Source organism: Pristiophorus japonicus, chromosome 10, assembly GCF_044704955.1.
Source record: "Pristiophorus japonicus isolate sPriJap1 chromosome 10, sPriJap1.hap1, whole genome shotgun sequence".
Lineage (NCBI taxonomy): Eukaryota > Metazoa > Chordata > Chondrichthyes > Pristiophoridae > Pristiophorus > Pristiophorus japonicus.
In genome coordinates, this window is record NC_091986.1 from 185888112 (window position 1) to 185915157 (window position 27046).

Here is a 27046-nt window from a genome sequence, read left to right on the forward strand (position 1 = left end):
ATAAGAAATAGAAGTAGGAGTAGGCCAGTCAGTGTGATCATGGCTAATCTTCTACCTCAACTCCACTTTCCCGCCTTATCCCCCTACACCTCGAGTCCCTTAGTGTCCAAAAATCTAACAATCTCTTGGATACAACAACAACAACAACTTTTATTTATATGGTGCCTTTAACATAGTAAAATGTCCCAAGGCACTTCATAGCAGTGTTATAAGAAAAAACAAATAAATTTAACACCGAGCCACTTAAGAAGAAATTACAGCAGATGATCAAAAGCTTGGTCAAAGAGGTAGGTTTTAAGGAGCGTCTTAAAGGAGGAAAGAGAGGTAGAGGAGTGGAGAGGTTTAGGGAGGGAATTCCAGAGCTTAGGGCCTAGGCAGCTAAGGCACGGCCACCGATGGTTGAGCAGTTATAATGAGGAATGCTCAAGAAGCCAGAATTTGAGGAACGCAGACATCTCGTAGGATTGTGAGTCTGAAAGAGATTACAGAGATAGGGAGGGGCGAGGCCATGGAGGGATTTGTAAACAAGGATGAGAATTTTGAAATATACATAATGACTGAGCATCCACAGCTCTCTGGGGTAGAAAATTGCAAAGATTCTGTGCACCCTTGTGTACTTCTTGGAGAACAGTTCAAGATTTACATTTGCAGACAACTGGGAGATGGTCACCTGCTTACCTCTCAGCCAGGGGATAGCACAAGGCATGCAGCACTCAAGAGAGTGAGAGCACTTTAAAAAAAAAATGCCCTCAAATGGAAAAGAACAAATAAAAATTGCAAAATAAGTTTGGACTTTACCAGTGAAGCTTTCTTACACAAAGAGTAAGATTGATGAATAACATTTTCTCACAAGGTTATTTTTTTCTGTTGGGAGCATTGTCCCATGACATTTTTCATAACTTATACAGGTATTGGATATATACTGGGGAAGGTTACTTGGGATATAGTGATGCACCACTATGATGGCACATATATGACTCAAGCCTAATTAACACAATGATGTATATCCATGAATGTCATCTGGAACTGACAGAAACTGCTCCGTGGGTAGCAGTTTTCAGGCACAATAAAAACAGGAATATAAAATGTCAAAAACGTTGTAAAAAAACTGTCAACTGGCACAATCAAAAAACAAAATATTCCATGCGGATCTGATTGCGGCAGAACCTGTGACTCATTCATGGTAGTTGACGCAATTGATTCATTGGACTTTATGTGTTGCAGTTTCTCATCTCAGAACCTCAATATACTTTGTTAATTATCTAAAAAAAACGCAGTTTACTTATCGCAGTGAAAGTAATTGAATGGCAGACCTTTGGATAGGGTTACGGATGTTTGCTGTTCTAAAGTGTACAGTGGACAGGGCCAGACTTAGGGGGAAATCTTTAAAAAAAATTATGTTAAAGCCATATTATGTGGCTTCAGCATTCAACTGGTATAGACTCATACAGCACAGAAGGAGGCCATTCAGACCATCCTGTCTATGCCGGCACTTTGAAAGAGCTATCCAATTTGTCCCACTCCACTGCTCATTCCCCAAAGCCCTCTGAATGTCTCATTTTCAAGTATATGTCCAATTCCCTTTTGAAAGTTACTATTGAATCTGCTTTCACCACCTTTTCAGGCAGTGCATTCCAGATCATAACAACTTGCTCCTCATCTTCCTTCTTGGATTTTTTGTGAATTATCTTAAATCTGTGTCCTCTGGTTACCGACCCTCCTGCCAGTGGAAACAGTTTCTCCATCAAAACCCCGTATCATTTTGAACAGCTCAAGTAGATCTCCTCTTAACCGTCTCTGCTCCAAGGGAAACAATCCCAGCTTCTCTCCATATAACTTAAGTCCCTCATCCCTGGTACCATTCTGATAAACCTGCTCTGCACCTTTTCCAAGGCCTCGACAGCCTTCTAAAAGTGGTGCCGAGAATTGGACACAATACTTTGGCTGAAGCTTAACCAGTGATTTATAAAGGTTTACGATAATTTCTGTGCTTTTGTTCTCAAAATCTCTATTTATACAGCCAAGGATCCCATAGGGTTTTTTAATAGTATGGGGGTAAATTTATTTTAGTACAGCCTCTCTCATTGTTGTAGGGTTTCTTGGCTCCTGCTTGTTTGACACTCAGTGATTAGATTTTACAGTTTTAGATGCTATACTATTAGCTTGTGGAACTGGCTGATTCCCTGACCTTATTGGTGGCACTAAGCTTCATTTCAAAGCCCTGGTCAATTTGTAGCCACAGGAACAGTTCAAATTGGTCCAATTTTCATATTTTTTTAATGAAAATGATCCAGAAAAAACACACAATAACAATTGGAGAACTTGTTCCAAAAATGGACTGTCTGGTCAAACATGGACGGCTGCCAGTCTTACTGGTGGATAATATTAAGTAGCATTACAACACACACAAAATGACTGCTGTTTCTTATATAAAAGCAAATTACTGCGGGTGCTGGAAATCTTAAATAAAACCAGAAAATGCTGGAAATACTCAGCAGGTCAGGAGAGAGAAACGGAGCTAATGTTTCAGGTCGATGACCTTTCGTCAGAACTGGAAAAAGTTAGAGATATAACAGGTTTTAAGCAAGTGCAGAGGTGGGGAAAGAGGGGAGGGGATGAAAAGGGAAGGTCTGTGATAGGGTGGAAGGCAGGAGAGATTAAAAAACAAACGGAGTAACTATTTGTACTAAGTCTTCCTTCTGTGCATGTGTCTCTTGATGCGTGTGCAGAAGCGAGAGTTAGGACAAATATCACCGATCCGTCCCCCCCCCCCCCCCCCGCTCAATTCCTACTAACCCTTTTCTGTGCATGTGTCCAACACCATGTTGCCTCCACTGAGCAGCCCAAATTCATCCGCCGAGCCTCCCACAGTGCTGGGGAGAGCGAGAGACAGGCGGGGAGACTGAGAAGTGGGGAGAGAGAACTTGGGGTGGGACGAGTAATCGGAGGGGAGAGAGGGAAATCAGAGAAGATGGATCACATTCTTCCACCCCCTGGTACATGCAAGCTCGGTGCATGTGTTACAAGGGACATCGTTGGGGTGGATGAAATCCAGAAGTCACGACACTGTCACTATTCACTTCATACCCAGTAAATATGTTAACAATCAGCACACAATGCCCCATCTATGGGGCGGGGGGGAGGGGGGTAAGTTCTTGCGCTTGGGTATGGGTCTTCAGCTGGCGGAGGGATGCACTTATGCTGGGGTAATGAACTTCGGCTGTGGGAGGCAGCATACGTGTTGGGGTAATGGACTTTGGCTGGGGGAGGGATGCACTTAAGCTGGAACTTGGTGGCTTTTGGGGAGATCTATCCTGTGTGGCTTCTGAAGTCAAAATGGATCGAATTACAAATTGGAAATTCATTCAGAACTTGGTGGTTCCAGTTACACATTCCAGAGAAACTTCAGGGTATGGCTTATCCTCCAAGGAGACCAATCAGCAATAGGTCTAGAGAGCCAATCAGAGAAGCGACTGCATTTCAGTTAGTACAAAGCGACACATCCAAAAACAAAACGGTGCAAGGCAAAAGGAGATCCCTGATCTCGCAGCGCCCGGTCGCAAAACTATTTCCGTCCCATTAATGGGAGGCACAAAACAACCCAAATTCAATCCCTATGGGCTAGAATCTCCACTTTTTTTGCATGCTTAACACCCACTTAACGCCCACTTTACCGCTGAAATGACTTATAATGCCCATATATCGCCCATTTTGGTACAAAATGTAAACTGACGGGCATTTTTAGGAAACTCATCGCCGAGCGTTACTTTCCCCATGTGCTTAATGCCGGGAAAAAATATTAATATTGCTCACCCAAAAAAATGTGCACAAAAAGTGGAACTGTTCTGGACGAACGCCAGTGGTGTGGCTGGCATTTTTAAAATCCCACTCTTACGTGAGGAGCTGATATCTGAACGATTTGCCTGAAAGAGCATTGATGTGAGTGACAACGCTGACACACAGCTGTGTGTGTGCAGCAGCTCAGACATCAATGGTGCCCATCAGCTTGGTGCCAGTTAAAGTTTACGTTGATTGATGTTAAGTTGTATTTAACCCTTTCATGGTAAGGAATCATCAGTGTGTAATGGTCCAGCTATCTGAGACAATGCGCAACAAGGTTATGTCCAATAACAAACATTTTATACCAACATTGGTATGAAATCATAAGTATCACAGGCAATAACACCCAACCCCCGCCCACACCCCACTTTTTCCATCATTGATATAAATCACATGTTCAACATGTGCAGCAACACACAATACAAAGGCAAAGCAGGAGCGTGGTCCCCAGCCCCCATACATTACAACAAATTGCATACACCCAGATGGAGATATAACACAGCCGTCACGCAGACATGCACTTCACTTTCCTTACCCCCTCCCCTTCTCCTCCCCACCTCTACCCCTTCCCTTCCTCGCTCCACATCACCTGGCTGAGGAGCTCCTCAGGCAGTACCTCATTGGGGGGGGATGAAGGCAGATGCGGTGGTTGCATGGGTACAGGAACGGGGGCTGCCAAGGGGGCAACATTCTCTGATGCAAAAGCAGGATCTTGGTCCTTGCTCTCATCTGTCGTTCGCAATGGTGATGTGGAACCTAAGGGTGGAGTGCCGCGCTCGGGGACCACTGAGAGGCCTGTGGCAGCAGTGTTCCTGGGACTCCACCATCCGCGGAATGTACTCGGTCATGATGGCCAACTGTCGGGATATGCCCACCAATGCTTCGATGAGCCTGTCACCAGTGTCTGCAGTCCTCCTGGGCAACTGTACCATCTCTCCGCTGTCACGTCGCGCTCGTGGAACAGACCTGCCACGTCCACGAGGCCTCCGCGGGGTCGGCGCCGTCCTGGGGACAAATGAGGTGCCCTGTGGCGAGGTGCTTGGGGCCAGTACCTCCCGAGTGGAGGCAGGAATGACCGGAGGACCACTAGATGGCCTTGAGGTGGACTGGCTTCTGGAGCATGGCAATGCAGGTTCCTCGAAGTCCGCGCTCTCATCCGTGGAGAACATATCCAGTGGATTGACGGACGAGAATCAGCACCAGATGTAGGATCGTCCACCGACTCCTGCCCCGCGCCCCCACCTTCTGGCCTCTGTGGTTTTGCCTTGGGACGTGCTGCTGGCTGAGCTGAAAAACATAAATGAGGTTATTAGAGGAGAAGGGGATGCTAGGGTCACAAGGTAAGCCCAGCGCTACACACAGCATATGCACGACAAAAGCACCACCACTCTCAAAATCATCACAGACATCACATTTTATGACCATCAACACATTTGCATTGCAATGATTTTCATTAGGCCATCATTATTTCTATGACAATTTTAGAAATCATCGATCATATATGACTGTTCGGATATGAGTGGGTGTGGCATCTATTGACTTTACATTACGCAGTGGTGTAAGCTTTACTCACGTGGCATCACTTCAGGATCTGCAGATGCGTCCGTGGCTGTCCGGGGGTGCTTCTCCATGAGTGCGAGCACCCGCTCCTCCATCTCTGTGATGTCGCTGGGCACTGGTGGCCCCCCCACCCGTTCGCCTTTGCACAGACCTCATCATCGATAGCTTCTTCTGTAAAAGGTGACAGGACGACATGGCATGAGATCATTGCATGATATTATTGCTAGGTACTGTCACCGAGACTGATAAAACACATAACCGACAGATGTAATCATGATTATTATGATTATTATCATTCTTTACCTAAACACTTACACTGTGACCGCAGGCTTTGAGTAAAACATTCCCAGTAAAAGTGAAAAACCTCACACCTGATGATAGTCACTCATGACTGTTACAAATCAAATTATATAAATATAAGTACATGTAAATCAATGTAATACTTACTCTTGCGGATCGCACAAGGTTGTTCCATCGTTTGCGGCATTGGTTGCCCTCACGCACCTCGTTGGTCGCCGACGAGACCACCTCTGCTATCTCGGTCCATATCTTCTGGTAGGCCTTTGGGGTGGGCATCCCACGCCCTCCCTGTGTCAAATCACCCCAGCGTGACTCGACCTCCTGCAGGAGGGAGGCATTTGCCTCTTCTGAGAACCTCCTGGTTATTTTGCACCCTCCAATGTGCTACCTCACTGCTCTCTCCATCGTCAGTCTCCACAGTGTGCTGTGATGATGCCTCCTCCTCTCTCCATTATAGGCCAAATTTGGGCAAATATGCGGCTATTAACAGCTACTTTTTGTTTGCCTACTTGCTGTGAATCTCGAAAGTCTCCTTCCTTCCTCCCAAAGCAGCCACACCACACCCAGACATGCCTTAAGTCCCTCTGAGCTCCCTCTCTCTCTGTCTCCTCTTCTGCGCATGTCATGATGACTCTTGACCTCCTGAATCGCGGGAATCGAGCATTGCCATACCGTTGCTAAGGACAGCCACACTTTACGGCAGAAGGTCAAAAAAATTTAACGCTACCGCCCATTTTATATCGCTCACGGTAACGCCCATTTTCAAAAATGAAGACTCGGTGATTCGAGAATGGGCAAGATGCCAGCGATCTGAAAACCTTTTTTTTATTGCCCACGCCGGAAACAAAAGTGGAGGTTCTAGCCCTATGTGTTTCATTTTAGGTTAAAACAAATATTAGCATTGCAGTGCTCCATTTCTGTGCCTGGGTAGTAATAGAGTAAGTTCAGTTAGGATTGAGCAGGGCTTGCAAAAAAATTATCAACCATCAGATATTTTATTGCTGGTGATATAGGCTTCATTTTGAAATGAACTATTAATGCTATAAGTACTAATAGTCAACAGTTGTGTGAACCTTGTTCCTCTTTTGCAGTGTCAACCATTCCCAAAGTGCTTGTGAAACCTGAGAACCTGTCGGCATCCTTCATAATTCATGCAGGGAACATTACAGGACACTTTCACTGGAGGATATCTAAAACACAGCTTCATCAGCCTATAACAGGATTTCAGGTTACATGGGCAGAGGTGACTACGGAAAGCCGACAAAACAGCTTACCGAACAGCATTATATCCCAGTCGCAAATATTGCCACCAGTAAGTCAGTTACTATTATTCTGTTGCATTCACTCAAATACATTTTTGGTACTTTTTCCTTTATTGGATGCTCCTGATGCCAGGCACCTTTTCTGACTAGAACATCAGGAACTCGCAGGCTACAGACTTCTGCATGACCAAAGTTAATGCGGAGTGGGCCTTCTCTCATACCATATATACGACCAGCAGTTAGACTGGAAATTGGCCAGTGGATTTTATGGTTAAATTTATGAGCCTGTGGCTTGGACGTGTAGTGCTTCAAGAATAGGAATATCAGTGAGGATTTTCCCAGTTGACTTTGATTATAACAGCTCTTTGCCATTTCTTGCACAATAATAAGAATCACATAGAAACACATGTCATGTGAAAACCCCAGCATACAAGGTAAAATGGATGGTTCCACCTGTGCCTTTGTACTTGAGAACTGTAAAATCGACAATAAAATTAATTAAAAAAAATACTGATAACCCAAACATAATGGTTTAAATAGACCACCAAAAATGAAATTACAGTAAATATAATTATAGCTACAGAACTGTTACATTTTAAAATATTTACGTGCTTTGGGGGCGGTACCAGCCGTGAGGCGGGAGATCCTGTGCCAGGCGCGGAAGTCCCCCGCACGACCTATATTCAGGTTCCCGCCCCTGGACGCAAGACGCGCTCCATTTGCTCTGTGGGGCGTGAGCGCAGTGCACGTGGGGCGGAAGGGTTCAGCGAGAGGCGCAGCGCTACGCGGTGGGACGCATAGCGCTGCTGCATAGACAAGGGGAGGGCCAAGTTGCCAACTCTGCGGCCGAGAAACGGGGAAACCCAGGACCACTAGGGAGTGGGGTGCCGTGGCAGCAGCCCAACGCACAAGTGGAGTGCTGGGCTGCAAAATCGTGGCACGGATCCCGCGATCGAGCAAGAAGGCCATGACTGGTAAGTCGGCCATTTTTTTTCAATTTCCCCACCTCCCCTTTAATTGTTGCCCCGCAAGCGGCCTAGAGCCTGGTACGCTGTACATACTGGCTTTAGAAGGGGTACAGAGACGATTCATTAGGCTGATTCCGGAGATGAGGGGGTTACCTTATGATGATAGATTGAGTAGACTGGGTCTTTACTCGTTGGGAGTTCAGAAGGATGAGGGGTGATCTTATAGAAACACCCAGGATAGAGGCAGAGAGGTTGTTTCCACTGGTAGGGGAGACTAGAACTAGGGGGCACAGCCTCAAAATACGGGGGAGCCAATTTAAAACCGAGTTGAGAAGGAATTTCTTCTCCCAGAGGGTTGTGAATCTGTGGAATTCTCTGCCCAAGGAAGCAGTTGAGGCTAGCTCATTGAATGTATTCAAGTCACAGATAGATAGATTTTTAACCAATAATGGAATTAAGGGTTACGGGGAGCGGGCGGGTAAGTGGAGCTGAGTCCACGGCCAGATCAGCCATGATCTTATTGAATGGCAGAGCAGGCTCGAGGGGCTAGATGGTCTACTCCTGTTCCTAATTCTTATGTTCTTATGTACGCGGCCCCTGAAGCTGTCACGGGCATTGCCTGGCGCAGATTCGGGGGCGCTACTGAATTTTTACTCCGGGGCAAAATCCGATTGCTGTGAGCGGTGATGGCATCATCCTTGCTGGCGCAGCGGAGCGGGGCGTTACCAGTTGTCACGGGGGCGCTACTGGTTACCGCCACTGCTAAACTCATGCGGAATTTTGCGGGAGTCGTTAGCGGCGTCGCACCTGGGCGAAACGTTGTTTGCACCTCTTTAGTGCATCCTGCTAATGGGAGGTGCAAACTCCCTGAATTTCTCCCCCTTTATTTTAAAAGTATGATATATTGGACTAACCTTTGAGGCTACTTTATTGGTTCTCATACTGAGCTCCATTAATGACATCACTTAGTGGGCCCAAGTTTCCACAAGAAAAATAACGGGCGCCCCTCCGAGCTGGGCGCCCGTTTTTCGCGCCTAAAACGGCGCCTAAAAAAATCCTCGGTAGTCTCCACCGACTTACAGGTCCTGTGGCACTCGGCGCAGCCGGCACGAGCTGTGGGGGGGGCGGAGCCAGGTCCCTGCGCTGAAAACAGTGCCGGGACCTCTGCACATGCGCGCTACAGTCGGCACGCAAGTGCAGTAGCTCCAGGCGCCGAACTGTTTGGGAGGGGCCCGAAGCACACAGCCCCTAGCCCTGGCCCAATGGCCTCACTGGGGCTGCGTGAATGAGGCTCCTCCCACGGCCAGCTCCTGCTCCCCGCCCGACCAGACCCGCAACTCGCTCCCCCCCCCCCCGCCCCGACCCGAGGCCCGCTTCCCCCCCCCCCCGACCCGACACCCGCTCCCTCCCCCCGACCCGACACCCGCTCCCCCGACCCCCCCTCTCTCTCTCTCCTTCCCTCCCCTCTCTCCCTCCCTCCCTCGCTCAGCGGCACGAACAGCTGCAGAATTCTCCCTGGCTGAAGCACTTTCACACAGGTAGGAAGATGGTTTATTTAATCTTTTCTTGGCTTATAAATGTTTATTCAGGTTGGATTTATTTGTATAATATTTGTAGAAGTATAAATAAGGATTTATTGTCAAATTTAATGAGTTCCCTTCCCCCCCACTTCGTTCTGGACGCCTAATTTGTAACGTGCGCCTGATTTTTTAATGTGTAGAACAGGTTTTTTCAGTTCTACAAAAATCTTCACTGGCGCCATTCTACTTTAGTTTGGAGTACATTTTCACTGTGGAAACTTTCAAATCAGGCGTCAGTGGCCGGACACGCCCCCTTTTGAAGAAAAAATTCTGTTCTAAACTAGAACTGTTCTACCTGACTAGAACTGCAGAAAAAAAAATGTGGAGAATTGCGATTTCTAAAATAGTCCGTTCTCCACCAGTTGCTCCTAAAAATCAGGCGTGAATCATGTGGAAACTTGGGCCCAGTATGTCTGCTTTTGGTGTTACGATGGTCCTAATCAAGATATGTTTTGTTAATCCACAGTAGGTAATTGTGTATTGATCTGACACATTTGATAAAGTGAACCAGTGTCTACATTAAAAAATATATATAAACGTTAAAATGCTGAAAGATTATATTTTTCTTTCTCAGGATCACCACTCGCTCATTGTGCCCAATCTGAGGCCATCAACGTGTTATAGGTTGGAGGTACAACTACTGACTACAGCTGGAGAGGGACCAGCAACTGTCAAAACATTCCAGACACCGAGCTTATCTTCATCCTTCTTACACAGTAAGCTTCAGTACCTCCACTATCCATACTGTGGTAGAGAATTAAAAGTCATAGATTTCAATCTTGTCAATACCTGGAAAGCAAAAGGAAACTATTACAGTTGCTTAACTTGTCAGATAAAATCTATTTATCTTAATAATAATAGTAATACTTATTGGTAAATTAGTTAGCTGTCAGGCAGCTTTGTTTCTCGAGTCTTTGCCTATTGATCTTAGTACTTGTCAGTGGTAAAGTGACTATAGCACGGTTTCTGTACGGTGTTTATTTATGGCTTGCCATCTCTTATGTTTTGTTTTAGGCCCTAGGCTGAAACATCATCAGCAGCAAAAACCAGTGTCAGTAAAACACTGAAACAATTTGAATTACATTATGGAAGATATCTAAGGACTGCTGATGAGACAAGAATAAAAAAAAGACACTTCCCCCCACCTCAATAGAAAAGAATGCAGAACAATGTCTCCCTCCAACGCCTCCTTTAAAATTTGATTATCAAACCAGTGCCATAAAAATTGTATACTTCAATGTTATCAATGTATTGTGTTTTCACAGGGTGGCGTTGAAATTGTGCTATTTATTAACCTGTTCTGTTGAATGTGCTGATCCTGATATATGCAACATTTACATATTTCCTGTGGATAGCTGTGATTGGCAGACAGCTAGGAAAGTGTGACTAAAACTTGCATATCTTAACTGGGAATGAGAATTATGTCAGTTAATTAATCTATTGCATGTAATAAAGTTATTAAATTATAATGTAAATGAATCTTATCAGATGTTGGCAAAATATGGTTGCATGGTAGACCTGTCAGTGTTCCGTATAGGCATGAATCCTATGTCTATGTTACCTCCGCTGAATATATTAACATGATACAGTTTACAGAATAATTAACAAAGTCTATATGTACAAATTATTTACTTTTTAATATTGGAATGATAATGTAGTGTGGAAATACCAGTACTGTTTTGTCTATTACTGAATTGGCTGTAGAAATCACTTTCCTCATTGCAGTCATTTTTTAGATCAATATTTATTACTGTATAACACCATTTTTTTTTGGCCGTTTAGTGTATCTTTGTCGTCTTTGGGATTACAAACCTCTTGTAAAGACATTTTGTAAAAATGGAATTGTAAATAGAGTTTGTTGTAAGTTACATTACCCAATATTTTCATGTTAGACTTTGTACATATTGTCGAAGTATTAAAGAACTCCCCTAAACATGTACATGAACATAATGTCCGCAAGTGGAATTCTTTATTTTAAAAAAACTTTCCAACTTAAACTTACATATCAGATTAATTCAGTTTGTAATCTATTTACAGAGTACTTTGTACGTTAATATTTTACAGATGTGTATTGAGTTTGTTGGCAAGATTAGGTCTCCCCCCAAGGCTGAGGGAAGACCTAATTGAGGTGTATAAAATTATGAGGGACCGCAATAGAGTAGATAGGAAGGACCTATTCAGCTTAGCAGAGGGGTCAACAACTCGGGGGTATAAATTTAAAGTAAGTGGTAGGAGGTTTAGAGGGGATTTGAGAAGTTTTTTAACCAAAGGGTGGTGGGGTTCTGGAACTCACTGCCTGAAAGTAGAGGCAGAATCCCTCATAGCATTTGAAAAGTACTTGGATATGCCTTAACCTACAAGGCTACGGACCAAGTGCTGGAAAGTGAGATGAGGCTGGATAGCTCTTTGTCGACCAGCACGGACATGATGGGCCAAATAGCTTCCTGTAAATGTCTATGATTCAATGTCCGTGAGTGAGAAGGATGGATCAGGGTGTTGGCTGTGAGTCTACAGGAAGGTGGGATGAGCACAAGGCACTGGATCGCCTCTACGGTAGCATCTAGAGGCAGGACTCTGCCCTCTTTAGTTGTGTTTCTTTATATCCAGGTTTTATTCCTGTTAACTACAATATTGATGTGGTCAATTTCTGTCATCTGTGCAGACAATAAAGAACTTGTACATGCTACCAATTACAGGTTAGACAGTTAAAGGACGCGAAGGCCCTTAATCTAACTAAGTACACAAGGTATAAATTATTATTTAAAATAAAAACACAAAATGCTGGAAACACTCAGCAGGTTAGGTAGCATCTGTGGCGAGAGAAACAGTTAATGGGTTGGATTTTCGGCTCGTTCTTGCTTCGGTAAACGCCCGGCGGGGCGTTAATGCTGTTTTTGGGCGTAATGCCGAGTGTCCAGGATTTACTGCCCGGCCGGCAGAGTCAGCTACTGCTTAGCGCCGGTGCAAAAGGTTACCGCCCCGCTGTCCATTTTGACTGAGATCATGACGTCAATCGTCGTACAATACTGTGCTAGCGCACCGGAAGGAACATTCGGCCCTTGCGCCTTATTTAACGCCCGCCCCAGGAAACGCCTGAAAAAAAGAGGTGGTCCCAGGGTGCGGCAGGCGGTATTGGCAGCATTTTTAAATGGAGGGATAAGGATCCTTCATCGCAGGTCATATTGACAACAATGGTTGCGCACATAACGCCACGTGAAGCTCCGACTTGCAAACTTCACTTTTATCTGCCATTACATTGCCCTTACAACTTCAGTGAGAGAAGTTAATGGGGGCATTGCTGGTTCGCCAGCATATCAGCTCCATGCTATTGCCAGGCGGTGTCAAGCTAGAAGAAGGACTCTTGGCCATGTCGGCCCATGGATGAGGAGAGCCCGAAGACGTCCTAGGAAGAGGACCCCCCACGCATTTACAGGCACCAAAGCTCATACCTCCAGCTCTCTGAGGAGCAGTGTGTGAGAAGGCTGACAAAGATATGCCATCTCCTACAGGCAGACCAATGCATGCACCGTTCTGGAGGCAGCCGTCAATACTTCCCTCAACAGGTATCTTAATTTCATTGTGGTGTGCTGCATGTTGCACAACTTGGCCATCATAAGGGGCCAGGCATTGCCAGTGGGGATTGCAGGCCCACCTCAGGAGGAGGAGGACGACGATGCCCCCATTGGATAGCCACCCCATCCACAGGGGAGGCAGCGTGGAGATGCTGCTGGAGCAAGAATTGCATGTCGCCAGCTCGTAATGGACCGGTTCTCCTAACTGGAGGAAACTGAGGGATGGAGCTAATACTGGACACGCTATGTGCCCCATAAAGGCACATCTCCAGTGAACGTTGGAATGATGCACAAGACACCAATGGCAAATGATGATTTATATATTTTACTGCAACAAAGTCACAAAAACTCCCCCATCAAAATAAAGCTATAAAATATAAAACGTTATGTTGCAGGACACTAAACAACAATGAAACTTCCTTACCACTGCAAATTTCGGCTTGCGCAACAAGTCCGTTGTGTAATGCCTGAATTAATGCCAGCGCTCCTCCAACTTACATTTTTGCCAAAACTTGCAGTCGAGGGCGCTAACTATTTTCAGGCGCTATCTTTAACGCCCTGCCGCGATTAACGCCCTGAAATCACAGAAGCCCAAAATCCAGCCCAACTTTTCAGGTCTTTGGCCTTTCATCAGCTGTTCTCATCATGCTGAGGCATGGTTGCACAATTGCACTCATGCCTATATGGCCTGAGCCTAGATATTGAGTACAGGTATTGACAAGCTATTTAACGCAAATATTCAAAGGAGAGTATGATGTTATCATCACCTAACGTCCACACACATATACCTTCTATCATTAGTCATTGGATACCAAATTGGTTTCTCCTTCCCTAGCCCAGGGACACTAAGATTCAATTGTTGTATCCTCTCACCACCTGATATCAGTTAACTCAGCACAGAATGTGGATTGTACATAGAAACATAGAAAATAGGTGCAGGAATAGGCCATTTGGCCCTTCGAGCCTGCACCGCCATTCAATGAGTTCATGGCTGAACATGCAACTTCAGTACCCCATTCCTGCTTTCTCGCCATACCCCTTGATCCCCCTAGTAGTAAGGACTACATCTAACTCCTTTTTGAATATATTTAGTGAATTGGCCTCAACAACTTTCTGTGGTAGAGAATTCCACAGGTTCACCACTCTCTGGGTGAAGAAGTTTCTCCTCATCTCGGTCCTAAATGGCTTACCCCTTATCCTTAGACTGTGACCCCTGGTTCTGGACTTCCCCAACATTGGGAACATTCTTCCTGCATCTACCCTGTCTAAACCCGTCAGAATTTTAAAAGTTTCTATGAGATCCCCTCTCATTCTTCTGAACTCCAGTGAATACAAGCCCAATTGATCCAGTCTTTCTTGATATATCAGTCCCGCCATCCCGGGAATCAGTTTGGTGAACCTTCGCTGCACTCCCTCAATAGCAAGAATGTCCTTCCTCAAGTTAGGAGACCAAAACTGTACACAATACTCCAGGTGTGGCCTCACCAAGGCCCTGTACAACTGTAGTAACACCTTCCTGCCCCTGTACTCAAATCCCCTCGCGATGAAGGCCAACATGCCATTTGCTTTCTTAACCACCTGCTGTACCTGCATGCCAACCTTCAATGATTGATGGACCATGACACCCAGGTCTCGTTGCACCTCCCCTTTTCCCAATCTGTCACCATTCAGATAATAGTCTGGCTCTCTGTTTTTACCACCAAAGTGAATAAGTTCACATTTATCCACATTATACTTCATCTGCCATGCATTTGCCCACTCACCTAACCTATCCAAGGCACTCTGCAGCCTCATAGCATCCTCCTCGCAGCTCACACTGCCACCCAACTTAGTGTCATCCGCAAATTTGGAGATACTACATTTAATCCCCTCGTCTAAATCATTAATGTACAATGTAAACAGCTGGAGCCCCAGCACAGAACCTTGCGGTACCCCACTAGTCACAGCCTGCCATTCTGAAAAGTACCCATTTACTCCTACTCTTTGCTTCCTGTCTGCCAACCAGTTCTCAATCCACGTCAGCACACTACCCCCAAGCCCGTGTGCTTTAACTTTGCACATTACTCTCTTGTGTGGGTCCTTGTCGAAAGCCTTCTGAAAGTCCAAATACACCACATCAACTGGTTCTCCCTTGTCCACTCTACTGGAAACATTCTCAAAAAATTCCAGAAGATTTGTCAAGCATGATTTCCCTTTCAGAAATCCATGCTGACTTGGACCTATCATGTCACCGCTTTCCATCCTTAATCCTGCTATTTCATCCTTAATAATTGTTCCATCATTTTACCCACTACCGATGTCAGGCTGACTGGTCTATAATTCCCTGTTTTCTCTCTCCCTCATTTTTTACAAAAGTGGGGTTACATTGGCTACCCTCCACTCCATAGGAACTGATCCAGAGTCTTTGGAATGTTGGAAAATGACTGTCAATGCATCTGCTATTTCCAAGGCCACCTCCTTAAGTACTCTGGAATGCAGTCCATCAGGCCCTGGGGATTTATCGGCCTTCAATCCCATCAACTTCCCCAACACAATTTCCCAACTAATAAGGATTTCCTTCAGTTCCTCCTTCTTACTAGACCCTCTGACCCCTTTTATATCCGGAAGGTTGTTTGTGTCCTCCTTCGTGAATACCGAACCAAAGTACTTATTCAATTGGCCTGCCATTTCTTTGTTCCCCGTTATGACTTCCCCTGATTCTGACTGCAGGGGACCTACGTTTGTCTTTACTAACCTTTTTCTCTTTACATATCTACAGAAGCTTTTGCAGTCCGTCTTAATGTTCCCTGCAAGCTTCCTCTCGTACTCTATTTTCCCTGCCCTAATCAAACCCTTTGTCCTCCTCTGCTGAGTTCTAAATTTCTCCCAGTCCCTGGGTTCGCTGCTATTTCTGGCCAATTTGTATGCCAATTTGTATAGAACCTTCCTGCTCTGTATGGCTCAGTATTACAGCACATGAAGCATTTTCAGTGAACCTCCTCGTTTCTACTTGGCCCAGAATTTGCGGTCAGAGGCATCCAATCCCCAAAATTTCTAGGAAAGTACCTGTTGTTCCCAGAGTTTCAGAGATTTCTGGTCTTGAGCCTCTATGTGAAGGCCTGCGTCGAGGCCCAAGCATGTCAGCAACATATCTGCTTCGTACGCATCACTGGGATCATGTGGGCCGGCCCAACCTATCAGAGATGGGGTATTCCCATTCATACTTTGGGTGATTCCAATCACCATTAATATGAATGGGAATACCCTCAAAAACACACAAGCACTTAAGATTAAAAAAAATTTAAATCACATATTCAAAATTAATCAAAATTTAACAAATTATTTAAAACTAAAATTAAATTTTTTGAAAAATAAATGTACATATTTTAAAGGGACTAAAAATTAAACTAACCTTATTTAACAGGATTTTAATTGTTTAAATTATTGCAAAAGATGTATTATCCTGTACTTTAAAAGTCTTATGCTGATAAAAGCAGGCTTTTATCAATCGTAAACATTTCATGAGCATTCGCTGGGCAGAAGTTGGGCAAATAGCGATATGTCAAGATGATTATTGACAGAACGCCAGTTTCGAGTTTAGGCGTATGCGCGCATACCTAAACCCGGAACTTGCGCGGCCCTTATGGGCAGGTGCACCCCTCGTACTCGCCCGTAGGAGTGGTAAATTCAGGGCCATTATGGTGATAAATCTACTTCAGTACTATTTATTATTTGCTTACATATTATATTTCACACTAGTTTTAGTTCTTTCCTCCCTCGCTCTGCTTCGCGTACTGAAAGACACAGCAAGTAGGTTATCAACCTGCGAGTATAGAACTAGAAGGATATGAGCATAACAGGTTTAAAATAAAATCAGAGATTAGAAGACTTTTTTCCCATAGGGTATTAGGAGACATCAAATACACCCTCCTCAAAATATATTAACAATTAAAATAATTGGTTTAAAACTGATTGAAAAGGATAAAGATACAAATAGAATTTCCGACGTCCCGGGCCCGTACGAAGTTTCTGCGGACCCGGGAAAGCATCGGAAAAGCCGGTTTTCAGCGCACAATGCTGGAGCTTGACAGATCGCAGCCAGATCAGGAGCGAGGATGATAGATCGGGAGCAAGGACATTTGTACGGGCAAGATTGCGGGATTTACGCATATCTTGTCCGGCAAATGTCCTCAAAAATCTTGTGCCTGGAAAAGCTGACGCATAGCCTATTTTTACAGGTGCACGTGTTTTAAAACACACATAAACAAATTAAAATTAAATAAAATAAACACAAAGTATTGTTAAAATCTCTGCCCACTACGGTAAGTTTATTTTTAACCCGAATTACAAAACTTAAAAAAATTCGGAAATATATTGTTTTTTTCTAAGGCATTAACTTTAATTTGAAGTCTGTTTTTTATTTTTTATTGGTGTATGTTTGTTTTTTTTCCCCCATTAATAGCACTGAGAACTCGTAGATACACGAGTCTCTATTGATGGGAACCTGTGAACTACCGACCTGATTGGCTGAGCAGTCACACGTGACTGCAGCTTCTGCATCGGAACCCTCTGGGTGGGAGCGGGCTTCGCAGAGCGGGAGAGAAGGCCTCCCCATCGGAAATCAGGGCGCCTCCTAGACCACCAGGTAAATTCATAAAAAATCTCCAGCGAGGAGGCAATTGCCCACGGGAAGACCCTCAGGGGAATTTCTGCCCCATACACATAGAATATATAGCACAGAAACAGGCCATTTGCCCAACCAGCTCATGCCGGTGTTTATGCTCCACTCGAGCCTCCTCTCATCCTGCCTCATCTAAATATAGATATAAATGATTCATTCTCTAAAATATAATGGTAGGTGTGTTGTTAGGGCTGTGAAATATCATTTGAGGAATCCAAATGGTTTGTATAATGTAGATTAAAATGTGAGATTGATATCATTCAATTACCTTAAGAGGCCAGGAGCTGTCTACCTGCTGTTACTCCCTTTCACGAGGAGATAAAATAAATAGGAGGGATTTCCCTCAGTCTGAAAATCGCACAAGGTCTTAGATACAGCATTATGATATCAAAGTACCTCCATATTGGCCAATCAGGATTCAACAGGGCATCTAAATTTTGGCCAATCAGGATTCGTTGGAATACCTCAAAATCAGCCAATCAACATTTAGTCTTCTAATAAGGCTTTGCTTGCATTTTACTTGCTAATTTAAGAGGAAGTGACAGTTACTGTAACTTATTGTAATGACTATATGAAGTCTCTGTTTATTGACACACGTGAGGATTGAAAAGATTCATTTGTTAGGTGGAATTACCCAGGGATCGACAGAGCAGGATTAGCATGCACTGGCATTTGTTCAAAAAGCTCTCGATAAACCAATGCAAGATTTTTGAACGGACAACAAAGTGTGCAATAAATAGAGACAATATTTGGGAAACAAATTAAATTAAAAATTAATGCATCCTTTATTTCAGCATATTTCACAATATATATTGTTTGAAAGAAATGGCTAATTAAATAAGTAATGGTATTTTTTATTGTTGAAGAACTCATCAGAAAAAGACAGAATGTGCTGGAATACATGTTTTGCCACGGACTATGTAGCATTGAATTGATCCATCTTTCAGATGAGACAGTAAACCGACCCCATCTACTCTCTCACGTGGACGTAAAAGATCCATGGCACTATTTTGAAGAAGAGCAGGGGAATTATTCCCGGTGTCCTGGTCAACATTTATCCCTCAATCAACACCTAAAAACAGAATCTATGGTCATTATCACATTGCTGTTTGTGGGACCTTGATGTACATAAATTGGTTGCTGCATTTCCTACATTAGAACAGTGACTACACTTCAAAAAGTATTTCATTGGTTGTAAAGCACTTTGGGGTATTCTGATGAAGACGTATATAAATGCAAGTCTTTCTTAGAAATCAACAGTAGAAGTGGAACTCTATCTGTCTTGGGCCCGAAATTGGTGGACATATCGCCCGCAGACTGCTGACATACCGCCCAAAATCGCAAAATTGATCGAAAAATATCTACAAACCGCCCACATACCGCCCGGCGGAAAATTCATCAGCGACATACCGCCGGGAGGTATGCATATCGTCCGCCCATGCACACCGCCAATATACCGGCCAAAATTGCCAAATTGATCACTTACCACCGACATACTGCTGACCCTGCAGACCCACCCTGGAAAAGGTAGTTTTAAGTCGATCTTCAGTCGGCAGTATGCATCTTTACTTGTACATTTTTTTTACCTCTCACCCCACCCCCGTCTCTCTCTCATCCCCTAGTCTCTCCCCCCACCCCCCCCACAGCGACCTCCCTCCAAGCAGCAATCTCCCTTCACAGGTATCTACCCCCAAAGCAGTGATCCTTCCCACGCCCCCCCCCCCAACATACCTGCCCAGCGCTCTCAGGCCGGCAGTCTCTGTGGATTCTCGTCGGTGCCTCTTGGCAGGGGTGGGGGGGGGGCGGAGCTTCGCAGCAGCATGCGCGTGAGCACAACTCGGGACCCGAAGATTCCCAAGTGAAAAGGACTCACCGCCTGCACACCGTCGGCTGCACTTTGCTCTGCCCGCTGCACTCCGCTCGGCATACTGCCGAGAAAAAGTGACCAAAATCGCGCACACTCTGCCCCAGCGGTACCCGGCGGTATGAAACAACATACCACCGGCATACCGCCAAGAAATGGGCAGATGTCCAATTTCGGCCTCCATAGGTTTTTATCTATGCTTAGGAACAGAGATCACTGTGTTTGAAGTAATGTTGTTGTCTCTTTTATTGCTTACAATGTTTTGGCAATTTGGTGGGCATCCTACTGTTTGATTTTCTGCATTGAGTTGAAAACAACCATAACACACTATGACCTGGGGCATTAGCTTAACACACAATTGGAGCCCAAATAATGGGAAGTCTCTTCACTCTGCTGTAGAACTCCTATGAAAATGGTCATTAACACCTTGAAAAGTTTCAGCCTCCGTATCCACAGTTCCTCCAATAGGCCTTGGTGTGATATTAGGTCTACAAAGTATTTATTGTGGATAAAATTTTCATGTTCTCTCTTTCCTTTGTGCTCTTCATAGAACAAGTAGTACAATAACCATGCTGTCGCTTTTAAAGCATTAGTCTGCTGTTGTTAAATGCCAGCTTTGAGTGTGATTTATAGTTGGATTATACTATTTTACTAATCAGAATATGGAGTGTGCTTTAAATCAATTAGATCCATATCTCAATAGTTGGCTCATTGCATGATTTTAAATCACTGGAGCTTAGTTTTTACCATCATGTTAAATCTATATTGAATTTTTCGAATCACTGTTATTACATAAGAACATAAGAAATAGGAGCAGGAGTAGGCCATTTGGCCCCTCGAGCCTGCTCTTCTATTCATGGCTGATCTGATCATGGACTCAGCTCCACTTCCCTGCCCGCTCCTTGTTGTGTATACAATAACTATTAGACTGAGTACTGTTTAACTCCAAGAGGTATGAACTTGGCTCTGCTTTATTAAGGCCCAAAGTGAATAATATACAAAATGGCTGGCCTTTTAGACTTGGGCTGCACACACGTGCGTGCAGCCCAATGGCCTCCAACAGTGATGCCATCTAGTGGCTAGTGATCCCAAAAGTACATACATGACAATACCCAGCTCTGAGATAGTAACACTGTCTTTTACAAATTGAGACGGTCTGGTGTTGAGTGTTCAGAGTCTGTTGTGACTGGTGGCTGGGTGGTTGACCTTGTGGGAGTGGCAATGGCCATGTCAGGGATTGAAAGTCCATTTTCATTGAACATGTCACTGATGACCACTGAGTCCTCTGATGACTGGGGGTAGGTTGGTTGGTCATCGATTGTCTCTTCCTCCGACTGTTCCAGTTTGTCTGTGTGCCGCTGCTTTGTCTGATCCATATGTTTCCTGTATGTTTGCCCGTTTTTGAGCTTGACAATAAATACTCTGTTGCCCTTCTTGGCCATGACAGTACCAGCAATCCACTTGGGACCCTAACCATAATTCAGAACATACACAGGATCATTTACAGAAATATCGTGTGACACAGCTGCATGATCATGATACCCCTGCTGACTTTGTCTTCTATATTCAACATGATTATTCAGTCAGGGTGTACAAGAGATAGCTTGGTCGTAAGACCTCTCCTCGTCATTAGTTCAGCAGGCGAGACCCCGGTAAGCGTGTGTGGTCTTGACCTGTAACTAAGCAGTATGCATGATAGGCGGGTCTGCAGTGACCCTTGGGTTACTCGCATCATATTCTGCTTCATGATTTGGACAGCACGTTCTGCTTGCCTACTGGATGCAGGTTTGAACAGTGCTGACCTTACATGTTTGATACCATTGAGTTTCATGAACTCTTGAAACTCCTGACTGGTTGTCGCTACAACGATGTCAGGCAGACCATGTATCGCGAACATGACACTGAGATTCTCAATGGTAGCTGTGGATGTGCTGGATGACATGATTATACACTCTATCCACTTCGAATATGCATCCACCACAACTAAAAACATCTTCTCCAGGAAGGGACCTGCAAAGTCTATGTGGATCCTGGACCATGGTTTCGATGGCCACGACCACAGACTCAGCGGCGATTCCGCTGGTGCTTTGCTGAGCTACATCCAAGTGTTGCACTGATACACACATGATTCCAGCTCAGAGTCAATTCCCGGCCACCAGACATGAGACCTGGCGATGACTTTCATCAGTACAATGCCGGGATGTGTGCTATGTAGCTCACGTACAAATTTCTCTCTCCCTTTCTTGGGCATAACAACACGATTGCCCCACAGTATACAATCCGACTGAATAGACAGTTCATCTTTGCGACGAATGTAAGGTTTGGTCTCCTCGCACATTTGCTTGGGTATGGCAGACCAATCACCTTTGAGGATGCAGCTCTTCACCACCGATAAAATCGGGTCCTGGCTGGTCCAGGTCTTAACTTGTTGAGCTGTGACAGGGGTTCCTTCACTCTCAAAAGCATCCATAACTAACAATAGGTCCGCCGGTTGTGTTTTCACCTCTGGTGTGGACAATGGTAGATGGCTCAAAGTGAATGACATAATCATAAGCGGATAATGTCAGTGCCCACCTCTGGATGCAGGATGAAGCATTGGTATTGATACCTTTGTTTTCTGAGAACAGTGAAATGAACGGCTTGTGATCTGTCTCCAGTTCAAACTGAAGACCAAACAGGTACTGATGCATCTTTTTAACCCCATACACACAGGCTAGTGCTTCTTTCTCTACCATGCTGTAGGCTCTTTCCACTTTAGACAAACTTTTGGAAGCATACGCGACTGGTTGAAGTTTACCCGACTCATTAGCTTGTTTGAGTATGCAACCAATTCCATATGATGAAGCATCACAGGCCAATATAAACATTTACATTGGTCATAATGTACCAGCAGCTTGTTAGAGCAAAGCAGATTAGTGGCTTTCTCAAAAGCTCTGTCTTGTGACGCGCCCCACACCCAGTTGTCGCTTATTCTTAGCAGCGTGTGCATTGTTTCTAATAAGGTGCTCAATTTAGGTCGGAAGTTACTGAAGTAGTTAAGTAGATCCAGGAACGAATGCAGCTCCGTCACATTCTGCGGCTTGGTTGTATTCTTGATGGCTTTGGTTTTCACGTCCATGGGCCTGATGCCGTCGGCAGCATTTTTCCTCCCCAGGAATTCGACCTTTGGTGCCATGAAGACACACTTTGAGCGTTTCAGCCTGAGCCCCACTTTGTCCAGATGATGTAGAACCTCTTCCAGGTTGTTCAGATGTTTCTTGGAGTCACGACCTGTGATCAGGATGTCATCTTGAAACACGACGGTTCTGGGAACGGACTTCAGTAGACTCTCCATGTTCCTCGGAAATATTGCTGCAGCCGAGCGAATTCCAAAAGGGCACCTGTGATTAATAAACAGTCCTTCATGCGTGTTAATGCACGTAGGTATCTTCGACGTCTCGACCAGCTCCTGTGTCATGTAGGCCAACGTCAAGTCCAGTTTGGTGAACGACTTCCCCCCGACTAGCGTTGCAAACAAGTCATCAGCCTTCGGTAACGGGTACTGATTTTGTTTCGAAACCCTGTTGATCGTAGTATCCTTAAACAAAGGGGACTACAGTGGGATGAGGGCAGAGTTGGCTAAAGTAGACTGGGAACACAGACTGGGGTAAGTGTAAACCACACGGTGATAGGAAGGGACAACATGTATGAATATAAAGGGGCTGCAGGAGGGGTCAAAACTAAAAATCATGGTTCAAAAACTAGTATTAAAACACTTTACCTAAACGCATGCAGCATTCGAAACAAAGTAAATGAGTTGACGGCACAAATCATTACAAATGGGTATGATTTGGTGGCCATTACTGAAACGTGGTTGCAGGGTGGCCAAGACTGGGAATTAAATATACAGGGGTATCTGACAATTCGGAAAGATAGACAAGAAAGGAAAGGAGGTGGGGTAGCTCTGTTAATAAAGGATGATATCAGGGCAGTTGTGAGAGACGATATTGGCTCTAATGAACAAAATGTTGAATCATTGTGGGTGGACATTAGAGATAGTAAGGGGAAAAAGTCACTGGTGGGCGTAGTTTATTGGTCCCCAAATAATAACTTCATGGTGGGGTGGACAAGAATCAAGGGAATAATGGAGGCATGTGAAAAAGAAATGGCAGTAATCATGGGGGATTTTAACCTACATATCGATTGGTCAAATCAAATCGCATGAGGTAGCCTTGAGGAGGAATTCATAGAATGCATACGGGATTGTTTCTTAGAACAGTATGTTACAGAACCTAAAAGGGAGCAAGCTATCTTAGATCTGGTCCTGTGTAATGAGACAGGAATAGTAAACGATCTCCTAGTAAAAGATCCTCTCGGAATGAGTGATCATAGTATGGTTGAATTTGTAATACAGAAGTAGTGTCTCAAACGAGCGTACTATGCTTAAACAAAGGGGACTACAGTGGGATGAGGGCAGAGTTGGCTAAAGTAGACTGGAAACACAGACTAAACGGTGGCACAACTGAGGAACAGCGGAGGACTTTTAAGGAGCTCTTTCATAGTGCTCAACAAAAATATATTCCAGTGAAAAAGAAGGGCGGTAAGAGAAGGGATAACCAGCCGTGGATAACCAAGGAAATAAAGGAGAGTATCAAATTAAAAACCAATCTGTATAAGGTGGCCAAGGTTAGTGGGAAACTAGAAGATTGGGAAAATTTTAAACGACAGCAAAGAATGACTAAGAAAGCAATAAAGAAAGGAAAGATAGTTTACGAAGGTAAACTTGCGCAAAACATAAAAACAGATAGTAAAAGCTTTTACAGATATACAAATATACAGAAGATGAGAAGGGGGATTTAATAATGGGAAATGTGGAAATGGCTGAGACCTTAAACAATTATTTTGCTTTGGTCTTCACAGTGGAAGACACAAAAACCATGCCAAAAATTGCTGGCCACAGGAATGTGGGAAGGGAGGACCTTGAGACAATCACTATCACTAAGGTTAGTGCTGGACAGGCTAATGGGACTCAAGGTAGACAAGTCCCCTGGTCCTGATGAAATTCATCCCAGGGTATTAAAAGAGATGGCGGAAGTTATAGCAGATGCATTCGTTATAATCTACCAAAATTCACTGGACTCTGGGGAGGTACCATCGGATTGGAAAGCAGCTAATGTAACGCCTCTGTTTAAAAAAGGCGGCAGACAATAGGCAGGTAACTATAGGCCGGTTCGTTTAACATCTGTAGTGGGGAAAATGCTTGAAGCTATCATTAAGGAGGAAATAGCGGGACACCTAGATAGGAATAGTGCAATCAAGCAGACGCAACATGGATTCATGAAGTGGAAATCACGTGTAACTAATTTACTGGAATTCTTTGAGAATATAACGAGCATGGTGGATAGAGGTGTACCGATGGATATGGTGTATTTAGATTTCCAAAAGGCATTCGATAAGGTGCCACACAAAAGGTTACTGCAGAAGATAAAGGTACGTGGAGTCAGAGGAAATGTATTAGCATGGATCGAAAATTGGCTGGCTAACAGAAAGCAGAGAGTCGGGATAAATGGGTCCTTTTCGGGTTGGAAATCGGTGGTTAGTGTTGTGCCACAGGGACCACAACTGTTTACAATATACATAGATGACCTGGAAGAGGGGACAGAGTGTAATGTAACAAAATTTGCAGATGACACAAAGATTAGTGGGAGAGCGGGTTATGTAGAGGACACAGAGAGGCTGCAAAGAGATAGGTTAAGCGAATGGGCTAAGGTTTGGCAGATGGAATACAATGTCGGAAAATGTGAGGTCATCCACCTTGGAAAAAAAACCTGTAAAAGGGAATATTATTTGAATGGGGAGAAATTACAACATGCTGCGGTGCAGAGGGACCTGGGGGTCCTTGTGCCTGAATCCCAAAAAGTTAGTTTGCATGTGCAGCAGGTAATCAGGAAGGTGAATGGAATGTTGGCCTTCATTGCGAGAGGGCTGGAGTACAAAAGCAGGGAGGTCCTGCTGCAACTGTACAGGATATTGGTGAGGCCGCACCTGGAGTACTGCGTGCAGTTTTGGTCACCGTACTTAAGGAAGGATATACTAGCTTTGGAGGTGGTACAGAGACAATTCACTAGGCTGATTCTGGAGATGAGGGGGTTACCTTATGATGATAGATTGAGTAGACTGGGTCTTTACTCGTTGGAGTTCAGAAGGATGAGGGGTGATTTTATAGAAATATTTAAAATAATGAAAGGGATAGACAAGATAGAGGCAGAGAGGTTGTTTCCACTGGTCAGGGAGACTAGAACTAGGGGCACAGCCTCAAAATACGGGGAGCCAATTTAAAACCGAGTTGAGAAGGAATTTCTTCTCCCAGAGGGTTGTGAATCTGTGGAATTCTCTGCTCAGGGAAGTAGTTGAGGCTAGCTCATTGAATGTATTCAAATCACAGATAGATAGATTTTTAACCAATAAGGGAATTAAGGGTTATGGGGAGCGGGCGGGTAAGTGGAGTTGAATCCACGGCCAGATCAGCCATGATTTGGTTGAGTGGCGGAGCAGGCTCGAGGGGCTAGATGGCCTACTCCTGTTCCTAATTCTTATGTTCTTATGTAGCCTTGTAGTCTCCACAGATTCTGACTGTGCCATCACTTTTCAACAGAGGAACAATGGGGCTGGCCTGTTCATTAAATTCAACCGGTGATATGATCCCTTCACGCTGGAGTCTGTCCAGTTCGATTTCGACCTTCTCCCTCATCATATACAGAACTGCCCTAGCTTATGACCAAAAGTTATTTCCGGCGTGGGCGGTAAAAAAGGGTTCTCAGATCACCGGCATCTCGCCCATTCTCAAGACACCTAGTTTACAATTTTGAAAATGGCCGTTACCGCGAGTGATATGAAATGGGCGGTAGCGTAAAATTTTTTGACCTTCTGCCGCAACGTGTGGCCGTCCATAGCAACAGCATGGCAACGCTCGATTTCCATGATTCTGGAGGTCAAGGGTCACCATGACATGCGCAGAAGAGGAGACAGAGAGAGAGGGAGCTCAGAGGGACTGAAGGTGTGGCTGGGTGTGGTGTGGCTGCTTTGGGAGGAAGTAGGGAGACTTTAGAGCTTCACAGCAAGTAGGCAAACAAAAAGTAGGTGTTAACAGCCACATATTTGACAGAATTTGCCCTATAATGGAGGGAGAGGAGGAGGTATCACAGCACGCTGTGGAGACTGACGCTGGAGAGAGCAGTGAGGTGGGAGAGGAGCACATTGGAGGGCGCAAAAGAACCAGGAGGTTCTCAGATGAGGCAAATGCCTCCCTCCTGCAGGAGGTCGAGTTAAGCTGGGGTGATTGACACAGGGAGGACGTGGGAAGTCTACCCCAAAGGCCTCCCAGTGGATATGGACCGACATAGCAGAGGTGGTTTTGTCGGTGACCAATGAGGTGCATGAGGGCAACCAATGCCGCAAATG

The 27046-nt window shown here is 44.7% G+C and overlaps 1 protein-coding gene across 1 annotated transcript in view; it reads left to right on the top strand.

Annotated features, from left to right (window-relative positions):
- The window catches only part of LOC139274871 (anosmin-1), a 297781-nt gene extending 287204 nt beyond the window's left edge, over positions 1 to 10577 (top strand). Inside the window, exons 12-14 of the mRNA XM_070891587.1 lie at positions 6792 to 7012; positions 10085 to 10226; positions 10525 to 10577. Of these exons, the coding sequence (XP_070747688.1) occupies positions 6792 to 7012; positions 10085 to 10226; positions 10525 to 10577 (416 nt within the window). The remainder of the gene's footprint in view (positions 1 to 6791; positions 7013 to 10084; positions 10227 to 10524) is intronic.
- The last annotated feature ends 16469 nt before the right edge of the window (positions 10578 to 27046 follow it).